This window comes from Pholis gunnellus, assembly GCF_910591455.1.
Source record: "Pholis gunnellus genome assembly, chromosome: 18".
NCBI lineage: Eukaryota > Metazoa > Chordata > Actinopteri > Perciformes > Pholidae > Pholis > Pholis gunnellus.
Window position 1 is genome coordinate 832,501 of NC_136545.1, and position 12,543 is coordinate 845,043.

The following is a 12,543-nucleotide window of genomic DNA, read 5'->3' on the forward strand; positions in this document are numbered from 1 at the left end:
GGAGTCAAGCAAGTTTTAGGGTGGCTTCCCACCAACAGTCTCTCTGAGGAGCAGCTTCTTGCAGCAGGTGGTGAACAAAGATAATGATCGTACCATTTCCCTTTGATGGCCAACTGTCAAAAAAATAAACTCTTTTACAAATAAATACAGTATTTACAGACACGTGATTGTTGAAAGCTTGGTACTTCATTGTAAATTGCTTTAAATTCACTCCACCAGCAGCCTTTGGCATACTGGTGAGGACAGTAAGTGGCTCTGTTCTGCTGATTGTGTCCGTTGTTCATTTCCATGGTGTTGATTTGTTCTGTAGAAAATAGGAATTTTGCTTTTTGTAAACCTTGTTATGTACATCAGCAAACATCAAGAGGACGACCTGCTGAAGGGAACTGATCCAGGGCTGCTTCTTCATTTGACCAACAATTCATGGTTCCACAATAATGATTCTGTTATTTTGGAACAAATTCAGTCCAGCTGTATGTCACAGGGCTGATGAAGACTCACCTTCTGTCCTTTGTTGCTGCAGCGCTGCTCTTAAATGGTAATAATGAGACCTTCAAACAGGGTCACGTTTTTCATGCTTACGACAAGTTCAGAAGTTGGGCTGTGCCATGACGTCGTTGCCTACTCTTACTCGTGTAGGATGTTGAAATTGCGATAGCACTTTCACAAATGCAACCACTGGAACAACAGGGGGCGTCTTATTCAACTTCCTGGGTTAAAAAACATTTGAACCATTTGAAGGCCGTATAACACTGTTCTGCAAACTGAAGATCAGCATCAGTCAGCTAACACAGTTGTCCACATTTGTGCACTGATCGTTTCACCCAAACAGCAACCCAACATGGGCCAAAAAAACAAAGTGCTTGCTCACATTTCTTTAGCAGCTTAACAAATGACAGCAAACGATGAAGCTTCGAGAAAGTAACAAGAAACAACCTCACCAAAGTCTTCCATTGACTGGATTTTTCCACAGATGACATCACATTTAGTCCTGGGGAAGAAGGAAGCAGGTGTGTTGGCGGTCACACATCCAGTATAAAAGAGCTTCTTCTACACTGTCAGATGCTTCTTGACTCTCCCACTTCAGTCGATACCATCAAATACCACCGTGTTCCATTATTTAGTCTATACTTCCCAAACAAATGGGTTTGGCACAACAATGTCCCGCTGGGTGAGGTCTGCTCTCATTCAAATGACATGAGGTTTGCTGGTATCTGTTGAAAGAATGGTACATATTTAGCACAAAAATAAGAAATGGGGAAAGCTGCAGTGAAAAGTGGAGAACATGAATACACCAAGCCGCTCGTAGGTCTTCTTTAGAGGAGACGTATGTTTGTATCTCTGCAACGGTGGTAACTTCATCATTTTACCCTATAACGCATTTGTGTGAAATTGTCATTACTAGCATATCCAGTGTTTTGTGAAGTCACAGTGACCTTTGACCTGAATCAGATTTAATGCTGTCCAAGTGGACGTTTGTGCCAAATTTGAAGAAATCCGCTCAAGGTGTTCCGGAGTTGCAAAAAGGTAAATTCAGGTAATAATTCAACATTTAAACTCAGTCAGTTGAATTGTGGAGGTATTTTTGTCTAAGTATTGTATTCATGCATTTAAATACAAATCAAAATCATCTCTTTGTAATGGTACACAGTGGTGAGATGTCTCTGTGGATTGTTCAAGTATTTATGGCAAGAACTATGCAGACCATATATCTTATAGTGTATATTTCCATTACAATTCATCTGTCTCTTCAGCAAAAACAGCTTTTTCATCTGACCAGACTGAGTGTGCTGAACATACCTGAGGTCTACTGCTCCTACAAGCCTCCTCCAGGTTTTTGTGCCAGATGATGGCTGAAAACCTGGATCCGGTCTGGAACTTGTAAACATTGCCTGTGAAGTGACACAAATAGCTGCGTGTGAATATCAGAACTTAACGGACGGACAAAGTAAAACAGCAGGAGCTCTGTCGGTGGAGCGGAGCTGACCTTTGTCTGGGTCGTTGAGCTGGAAGATGTTGGGTCTGGCTGGGTCATCTGGCAGCACCACCATCCATCCAGTCACACACACCTTCTTACAGGGGCTGGACTTGTACTGTGGCAAACACATGATGAACGTACTTCAGAGTCACAGCATGGATGTGCACGGCATTATACATTACTAAACTGCTTTCTCATTTTTACTGCAGCGATATTTTGGTGCGAAAAAAATAAATAAATAAAAAAAAGTCAGTATATTATTGATATGATCGATTGTTTGACTAATTACTCAACATTGGCTCATTATGGTTGCCACTGCCTATCATGGTGAATAACATAACATAATAATGCAATCGTCTCCTTTTTAATAAAGACATAAGGCTTTCATCGTCACTTTGAATCACTTTGTGTATGAGTGTAAACACAACTACTACAGGGTGTGTAATTAAAGCACGATGAAGTTCCAGGCTGCTGAACATCACGATACACAGGTGTAGCCCCACCTTTATGCAATATAGGTCTTTTATTTCTCCAGTTTTGTCCAGCACTGATCCTTCTGATGTGGACGTCAAGTTAGCATTCAGATTGACAGTACAAAGGATGTAAAAACACAGCTGTTTATAACACTGTAGCCCATTTTACACATGTACTGCGACCCTGAGCTGATCTAGAAATCACCTGGAGGAGCTGTGAGTGAGAACGCAATTGTCCGAATCAGTTGAGGCAGACATTAAACAGACAGCTTCCGAGCACAAAGGTCTGTGTAATTTGCGATTGAGTCCATGTGTGAATAGAGCAGGTTGTTAGTTACGTGTTTCCTCTCTGAGGCCCTCAGTGCTTTCGCCCCGTAGAACGTCAGCGTTGATCCGGACAGAGCGATCCAAAACCTGGTCCACGATGACAACTGCAACGCAGAAAAATAAATGGTCACGCTGAAAACTCATCAGATGATTCCTTTCCAACTTTTCTGACGTGGTCGGTGTTTTGAGGAAAACGGAGTGGCTTAAACCAGAGTGGTATCACAGATCAGCGCACCTTGGGCTTCCGTCCCTCCTTCAGCAGTGTTTTCCTTCGCAGGGGTCCTTCAACGGTCACGCTGCTGGCCTCACTGCATCCATAGCAGGAGTTGCCAGCAGAGGAGCTGAGGGCGATGGAAAGGGGAGAAAAGATGCAAGGGGGGGAGGGGAGGGGGGGGGGGGGGGGTCAGTAAGAAACTGAAGCAGATTTGTGACCAGTATTAAGAGTTCAGTGTTTGACACAATATGATGCTCTGTGACAGTGATGGCTCGACAGTATGCAGGTTCTCAATTTTAACCAAGTCTCGAGACTCTACTACTCTCTATTAGCCTCAATCGACCAGAATTCAATGCAGGATGTGTGGGTGTGGCCATATGCTTGGTAATGTAACCCTCCGTTGACCCTCCCTATGATGATGCCATATTTGACTTCATGAGACCATAGAATGTACTGTATATAAAGTTGGATGACATCACAGCTCCCTGTAGAGTGAAGCGAAAACATCTCCATCGCCCCCTTCTGACAGGTTGCAGTATAGGTCATGAATCGCTATGTTAGCGGATGGGACATGGGCCAAACAAAAAAAATCAGAGTATGCACCAAATTATTTTAAAGATGATTTCTGGAAATGTATTCAGATTAGGAGATGTAACTTTCCATAACCTTGATTGTCTGCTTTTTACCCCTATATATAAAGTCAGTGGTTCATACTGTCACTCTATAGAGATATTATGGTTAATTGTAGCCAACCAGCTCGTGTGGTGCTAATAGAGCAGCTAGGTAGCGCTCACGCTAACAAGCTAGCGGCCGTGCTCGCGACTGGGTCGGGCGGGGCCTCGACACCACGGCTCCACTAACCAATCACTACTGCGCAGACTCTGGCTCCGAATGTGCAAGATGGCAGCTCCCGTATCCGGGATATTTTGGATTAATTTTTCTACAGTAGGAGGAATCAGAGACGTGTCGTCCTTCTGGATTAACAGTCTATGCTACAGACTCTGAGTATCACTATTGTAGAATAAATGCAATGTGAACAAAGTGGAATGAAAATAGTGTGATCACACAACAGTGTATGACAATGACAGTGACTTTAAAATTGTTATTCTGAAAGTATCCTGTTCCTGTTTTACAGTATGACATTGAAAACCCTGTTTCAGACTGTGAGGCTCAGCTCAGTAGGGATGTAACGGTTACTGGTTTCACGATAAACGGTCCGTTAAAAACTTATTTATCATTATCATTTACCGGCAGTGTATTGCAAGGCTGGCGTAATGTTGGCGAGTGTGCGGTCGGTTGAGACAGAATGAGAGCGACCATGTGTGTGTGATGGTGTGTATGGAGTTAGCAGCAAGGCTAAGAACATAGCAGTGTAGTGTGTGTACGGTTTATTTGTTGGTGAATAAATGCTAAAACTCCTCAAGAACCAAGTCAAGTTCCTGTGTCTTGCTAGCCACCTGCTGAACAAAGCGAAGGCAGGTTAGCCGTGAAGCTAGCGGCAACTACGGCCCGGGCTAACTCCAGGTGGGCTGACCTTTAAAGTGGACCAGCTATTCTGCGGCGTGGGTCGACTTCGTCACAAGACTCCTCTGTAGACATGTCAGTTGTTGGGCTAGTTGCTATTACTTAAATGCAACAGAGATTATAGACTTTGTGTGTGTGTGTGTGTGTGTGTGTGTGTGTGTGTGTGTGTGTGTGTGTGAAAGAGATAATAAAAAAGAAAAAGAAAAAAGAAAGAAAAATAATCATCCAGGTTTTGAGAAATGTGTTGATGACTGGGTATTGATCCTTTGGTATTCATGATTTTTCTAACAGTAAAAAAAAATCAGCATCCCTATAGACAACTGTATAAAGAAGATCAGCCACTGTACTTGGAGCTAGGAAGTACAACCCACAGTCAATTCATTTGCTGAAAGCTAAAATAAAAATGACCAGCATGCAGTGAAGGGATGAGGTGAGATAAAACACAGTAAGAGTCTAGCTCATGTTACCCCATAAAGAAGAGCTCATTCTTATTTAAAGGGATATCGCCCTCTTACTCTCCTACTTCCACTGTACCTGTAAACATAGCTGCGGCTCCGGGGGGAGTTGCGAAGCGGAACCCTCCAGTTGGGGCCCAGTGTTGCATACATGCGGCCCCTGTTTGTCACACATTGTCACAGTCAGTCTCAGCCTCATGGATTTTACTTTTCGATAAACAGAACTGTTCAATGTATCTCACGTCACCAGAAGAACCCAGAGTGTAAACTAAAGCAAATTTAAACCATTCACAGTACTGAGATACATACATGGTCTTATTGTCCAATCACAGCCTGTTTTTAATCTGCCTCTCATGGATACATATGAAATATTTATTCTATGTTCTTGCTGGGACAAACATAGATATACAGTATGATTAACATGACAGAGGGTGTTAGCAACATTCAAATACATTGATATTATATGCATAATGAATATGCAGTCTTTTAAAAATGTTGCACTAAGACATTTTTGTTTTAGTCTTTTCATGGGATAATTGTCTAAAAAAAATCAAAAGATATATAGAATATTGTCAGCCTCATTCTCCAACAGAACCTGAGTGTTGATTTGCGATCACTTTGAGGTGGCGACGTTGTTTAAATGGGATGAAAGCAGGCGGGAGGCAATCGTTTTTGTACTCAGCTTGATATCTAAATACTAGGCACACTTTACTTGACATTTTAAAGTAATTTAAATATGTAATGATTGGCTCTCACCTCTCCATTCCAGGTGACAGCTCCTCTCCAAAAGAGCTTTCACTGCTGCCTGTCAGGCAAAACAAGAGTTTATGAGGAAAGCTAATTAGGCATTTATATACATACTAGGGCTGTGAAATGATTACAAATTTTAATCAAATTAATCACAGGTTTCTGTGGATTAATCATGATTAATCACATATTACCGATTTTTGTCATTATTGTGCGTCTTTGCGGTGCTTTGATGCTCGAGTCCCCCGTTGCCACTCGCAAAACTTCCCCTCGTCCTCAACAATATTAATCGGTCTACAGCTTTTTGCAATCCATTTGGCAACTGTGCTCGTCAACTTGTCACAGGCAGACTTACTTAGTGAGGGAACTATACGTTGTTCAGTGAGGGTGGTTTGGCGCATTCCACTTAAACTCCCCTCACCGACCAACGCATGCGTAGCGCTGAGATGGTACTTTAGGCTGGTAGTGCTACGGTGAAACGATAACGTCTTCCCGTTTACGTTTACGCCCCTTTTCCTAGAGGCGGGAATTGCCCCCTCTCTACGGCAACGCTGATGGGACATATCTTCAACACCAGAAAGGACAAACATGAGACAGCCTGTTACATGCGTTTGTTTGGATAGCAGCTAACGTCTGACTGCATTAGAGATGTTTGGATTGAGACCTGTATGCTTTTGCTTCGATTATTGTTGTGTCACCTTCGTGATCTTAATGTTTTAGATATATCCTTCCACTGCATATTGCAGTCCCTTTTGCCTTGATCCGGAGAATATCGCGGAGATATTACTCCAAAAAGTATCACTGACACTGACAGATATAGCGCTGGTCCCCGTCCTCGCCATGCTTTAGGGTTCACAGTCCTGGGAGTTTTGTCGACGTAGCAACAGTAACTAAGGGGGCGAACGGTCAATTGTGGGTATATTGGAAGCTCATTCTGCGCATACGTTAAATGCGTTAAAAAAAAATAACGAATTAATCCTGTAATTTAATCATAATGTGTTAACGCGTTATTTTTCACAGCTCTAATATATACATATATACTGCATATATATATATATATATATATATATATATATACACACACACTACCGTTCAAAAGTTTGGGGTCACTTAGAAATGTCCTTATTTCTCAAAGAAAAGCACTGTTTCTTTCAATGAAGATAACATTAAATTAATCAGAAATACACTCTATACATTGTTAATGTGGTTAAAGACTATTCTAGGTGGAAACGTCTGGTTTTTAATGAAATATCTACATAGGTGTATAGAGGCCCATTTCCAGCAACTATCACTCCAGTGTTCTAATGGTGCATTGTGTTTGCTAATCGCCTTAGAAGACTAATTGATGATTAGAAAACCCTTGAAAACAGTTCTGCTGGTGAGAGAAGCTATAAAACTGGCCTTCCTTTGAGCTAGTTGAGTATCTGGAGCATCACATTTGTGGGTTGGATTATACTCTCAACATGGCCAGAAAAAGAGAACTTTCATGTGAAACTCGCCGTCTATTCTTGTTGATAGAAATGAAGCTATTCCATGCGAGAAATTGCGAAGAAACTGAAAATTGACACGAAATTGTCTGGGTGACCCCAAACTTTTGAACAGTAGTGTATATATACACACACACACTGTATATAGGAAGAAAGCGGATGGGGCTTCTCTGCAAACCGCAGTGCCCGGCATGAGATGATGTACACCTCAGTGCTGCTTAAGGTGCTTGATCAAAAATTAAGCGGGCAGTTCATTCAGATTACACAAAGAGTAAAAATAAAGACTGATCATATGATATCTTATGAAAAGTTAATTCTAATTTTTGCGTACTTCAAAAAATGTCCACCAACACGAGCGATCAGTGTGCCTGTGTAAACTCCTGCAGTATTTAGGTTTGTTATGTAAAATAGGTATGATTGCTACGTAATAAATAAGTTACATAAGGTAAAATAAGTCAACAACAAGTCCTGTGTCTGTTTGACCCAACCATCCACCCAGACCTCCTCCCTACGTCTACTTTGTTGCTCTTTATATTAAGTCACCTGACTTTCTTAGTGGGCAGCCCTGCACGTCCTGGCTCACTGCGACATCGGTTATATACAAATTACAGTGCATTACTTTTTGTAGGTATAAGGACAAACTGTGGATGAGAACAGCCTGAACTGTTACGTTCTCTTCTACAGCACAGACTGGCTGAAGGAGACACAGCGTCATTGTATTTGTCATGAAGCGAATGACACTGCATGTTGCAAATAACTGAACCGTACTGTGGATACATACCTAGAGACAGGCCGTTGGACACAGACGTACTGTGCGGGTCGTTTCTCACTGGACTCTGAGACTCTAAGAAGCTGTCGTCCAGCAGGTGTCGTGCTTTCTCTATGGGAAACGTGGCGCTCCGACTCTCTGACATGCCGTACTGACACATCATGCTGCGGACACAACAGGGAAGACATTTTCATATCATCTGAGCCATTAATATAGTTGTATCTCACCATACTGTGCTGCCTGGCTTATGTGTTTGGTGAATGGAACATTATTACCAACTTGTAACTTATTGCTGCTCTGCATGTATTAATACTTATCATCAGTATTGCTTAGCTGTGTTTTGTTGCTTTCTGTTGCTTGCATGGCTACATATTGCTGCTGTGTTATTATTGATATCTTTATTATTGTTATATTATTATTGCTATTATTATTATTCATAATAAAATGAGTAGTAGTAATAACAACAACAACAATACTACTAATAATAATAGTAATGATGATGATAATAGTTATTATTATTATTATTGTTATAATTATTCTGATTATTATTTTATATATAAAGCACCTTTCAAAACTACCGTTACAAAGTACTTCACAAACAAGCACAAATAGAAGAAAGCAGAAGAGCAATTAAATACAAATAAAACTAAAGCTAAAAGTGAAGATATAACAATGGATGAAAGCACACATAGGAGCAGATAAAATAAGTGACATATATATGAAGGCAAATCACTGTCAAAATCTGAGCGCGCAAATGAGATCCATGCGCGCGCGTATTTTACTTTGACGAGCGCTTTTATATCACTCCGCGAGCAAAATTCACTCTTGTGTGAGCAAAAGTCGCTCGAGAAGCTTAAACCCGTTCGCTCGCGAAACCTTATTCTGCTCGCTCGCGAGTCTTTTTTCTGCTCGCTCTCGAGTAGTTTTTCTTTTTGACAGTAAGTGGGCGGACCCAGTCTCCCTTGTATCTCTACATCTAATTGGTCACAATGCTCGTCTTTGGATAAACCGGATATCACTGACACAGACGCCAGGTCTGTAAAAGGTGGTTATCAATCCACCACTAAACACTACTCCACTACATCGCCACTACATTTGCTTTGAATTCACTCCATCATTCTATTACAGACAATGTGTGTTTGATAGTCAAACTGTGACAGACAGCTCAAAGACACTCTTTGATCTTTAATTAAAACATGATGCGATCATATTTAATCATACTGTTGTGTTTACAGAAGAGATATAATGTAGTTGTATATAATATGAGCAACAATTTGGACCTGCTCAAAGATCTGGAGCCAAGATTAGGGACCACTGTTTGTATATTAACTGTTAAATCACTGACAAGTAGTTAGTGGATGAAAAAGTATTCAGATCCTCACTGCAGTAAACATAATACCGTACTGATGAAACAATAATCCACTACGAGTAAAATACCTGCATTCAAAACCTTAGTCAAGTATGTTATTATCAGCAAAATGTACTTTAAGTGCAGAAAGTAAAAGTACCCGTGCAGTAAAATGTACATTATTTGCCCCTGACCTGTAGTGCAATCTGAAAATCTCCCCCTGACGTCTGTGTCAGTGATATCCGGTTTATCCAAAGACGAGCATTGTAACCAATTAGATGTAGAGATACAAGGGAGACTGGGTCCGCCCACTTACTGTCAAAAAGAAAAAGAAAGACTCGAGAGCGAGCAGAATAAAGTTTCGCGAGCGGACAGGTTTAAGCTTCTCGAGCGACTTTTGCTCGCGCCAGAGTGAATTTTGCTCGCGGAGTGAAAGTCAAAGTAAAATACGCGCGCATGGATCTCATTTGCGCTTTCGGAATTTGACAGTGATTTGCCTTCATACATATACAATAATTACAAAAAAGCCTAACGGTAATATTCAGTCTTGTGGCTCTGGTTCTACACTGTGATTCTACACTGTGGCTCTACACTGTGGTTCTGGTTCTACACTGTGGCTCTATACTGTGGTTCTACACTGTGGCTCTGGCTCTACACTGTGGTTCTGGTTCTACACTGTGGTTCTGGCTCTACACTGTGGCTCTACACTGTGGTTCTACACTGTGGTTCTGGTTCTACACTGTGGCTCTATACTGTGGTTCTACACTGTGGCTCTGGCTCTACACTGTGGTTCTGGTTCTACACTGTGGTTCTGGTTCTACACTGTGGTTCTACACTGTGGTTCTGGTTCTACACTGTGGCTCTATACTGTGGTTCTACACTGTGGTTCTACACTGTGGCTCTGGTTCTACACTGTGGCTCTATACTGTGGTTCTACACTGTGGTTCTACACTGTGGCTCTATACTGTGGTTCTACACTGTGGCTCTATACTGTGGTTCTACACTGTGATTCTACACTGTGGCTCTACACTGTGGTTCTACACTGTGGCTCTATACTGTGGTTCTACACTGTGGCTCTGGTTCTACACTGTGGTTCTACACTGTGGCTCTGGTTCTACACTGTGGTTCTACACTGTGGCTCTAGCTCTACACTGTGGTTCTATACTGTGGTTCTACACTGTGGCTCTGGTTCTACACTGTGGTTCTACACTGTGGTTCTACACTGTGGCTCTGGCTCTACACTGTGGTTCTACACTGTGGTTCTACACTGTGGCTCTGGCTCTACACTGTGGTTCTATACTGTGGTTCTACACTGTGGCTCTGGTTCTACACTGTGGTTCTACACTGTGGCTCTATACTGTGGTTCTACACTGTGGCTCTGGCTCTACACTGTGGTTCTACACTGTGGCTCTGGTTCTACACTGTGGTTCTACACTGTGGCTCTGGCTCTACACTGTGGTTCTGGTTCTACACTGTGGTTCTACACTGTGGCTCTGGCTCTACACTGTGGTTCTGGTTCTACACTGTGGCTCAGGTATTATTCTGTGCAGTAACCAATTCATTCTTTTTCATTTATAAATGAAATTTCAATGATTTTTTTTACAACTAAACGCATTGGGAGTTGATGAGGAAGTTTAGCCCGAGAGGTTCCACAGCTTATTTAACACTTTCAAACTTGTGCGTGTATGAGTGTGCAAGTTAGGCTTTAACATGAGTTTAGAGAGATGTTAAATGTTGTAGAAATCCTGAATATACCTTCGGGGTAAGACCTGTCACACTCACTTGTTTCCCAGACTGTGGCTCTTCCTGTGGTGAGAGGGAGGGGGGGTGGGGATATGAACCCCCACAGAGGCGTCGGGGCAGGTAGGCCGTCGGTTATACCGCAAAGAGGCAGATACCTCGGACAGACCTGAAACACAGAACACAAGTCATCACTGCTACAGCACAATGCCATTACTATTATCATCAGAGATGAGGGTTCATTGTTATGCTGTTGATTAAAACAGACTTATAAATACATCTCTAGATGTTGACAAGGTTTCTTTTTAATGTTGAGTGTATAATTGTTAGAGGCATATACACAGATATATTTATAAAGTATTCCTTTAAGTGTACATTCATTTACCGTAACACACATGCTTATTTTAACCTAAACCACAATCTTTCCCTAACAAAGTACTATTGTTGTGTAAGTTAACCTAAAAATTAAGTAAACCTACGTTGGAAGTTTATTTTAAAAAGAGACTATATGCATGTAACAAGCAGAAACTGTAAGTTTCCTGTAAACACAGCAGTTTATTTTGAAGAAACACTATGCTTGTAGCAAGCACATAGTCGTCGTGACGTCACCCATTGGCTTGTGGACTGACGTTTTAAAGCCTCAAGTTTGGCTAATTGTCCATCGCCATCTTGGCTCTTTTGCAACCAATGAACGGAAGTGACCATATTTGGATTGTGGAGGAGTGACGTAGAGACGCAGTGTGCGGCTCTGGTAACAGCGGCGACATGTCAATCACAGTAAGCCCGCCCTAAAGCATACTCTGCTTTATGGTCTGTTTGACTCTAAATGGACCATCATTTACTAAATGAACATCATGCTGTATTGAAGAAGACTTGAAACTAGAGATTGAGACCATGAACTCATGTTTACAATGTTTACTGAGGTAATAAATCAAGAGAGAAGTAGAGTCATTTCCTTATAGACTACCAGACAGTCAGACCTTTTTTTCCAACCAGAGGAGTCGCCCCCTGCTGGACATTAGAGATAATGCAGGTTTAGGACACTTCAGCATTGGCTTCACTTGGCAGAACCGGAGGTTTCAGCCTGGTCCAAAACTGACCCCTGGAAAGGTACCTAGAGCATCATAGTTTGAAGTGCTGGGACACTGACCAAGCGTCGGTACATAATATAGCATTAGTTGATATTGTACAATGGTGCAAACTCCCGAAACCATTTGAAATGACCCCAAAACTAAATGACACACAGTAGACCTGTGCCCTCCGTGTCATTGCCTGCTTAGCGAGGTTAGTAACTACATGAATCAGTTCCACTAGATGGAGCCAGCGAGGCAGAGAATAAAAAAATAAAAAAACATTATTTCCATTGGAAACCAATCCCTTCATCAACTGTAGGGACTCTGTCTACATGTTCTTTGTAAAGCAACTGTGTTAACGGGTCTGCCCATATAATGCTATCATCAGTCCAGCCAGAGTTCTGCTCA

The 12,543-nt window shown here is 41.8% G+C and overlaps 1 protein-coding gene across 1 annotated transcript in view; it reads right to left on the bottom strand.

Moving 5' to 3' along the window:
* The window catches only part of LOC306710393 (ras-specific guanine nucleotide-releasing factor RalGPS1), an 80,593-nt gene that overhangs the window by 2,291 nt on the left and 65,759 nt on the right, over positions 1-12,543 (bottom strand). Inside the window, exons 12-20 of the mRNA XM_079178893.1 lie at positions 11,105-11,231; positions 7,987-8,138; positions 5,728-5,776; positions 5,051-5,131; positions 3,014-3,119; positions 2,790-2,882; positions 1,988-2,093; positions 1,801-1,892; positions 1-1,214 (exon numbers count right to left, since the gene is read on the bottom strand). The exon at positions 1-1,214 is cut by the window's left edge and continues 2,291 nt beyond it. Coding sequence (XP_079035019.1) covers positions 1,185-1,214; positions 1,801-1,892; positions 1,988-2,093; positions 2,790-2,882; positions 3,014-3,119; positions 5,051-5,131; positions 5,728-5,776; positions 7,987-8,138; positions 11,105-11,231 — 836 coding nt within the window. The 3' untranslated portion in view covers positions 1-1,184. The remainder of the gene's footprint in view (positions 1,215-1,800; positions 1,893-1,987; positions 2,094-2,789; positions 2,883-3,013; positions 3,120-5,050; positions 5,132-5,727; positions 5,777-7,986; positions 8,139-11,104; positions 11,232-12,543) is intronic.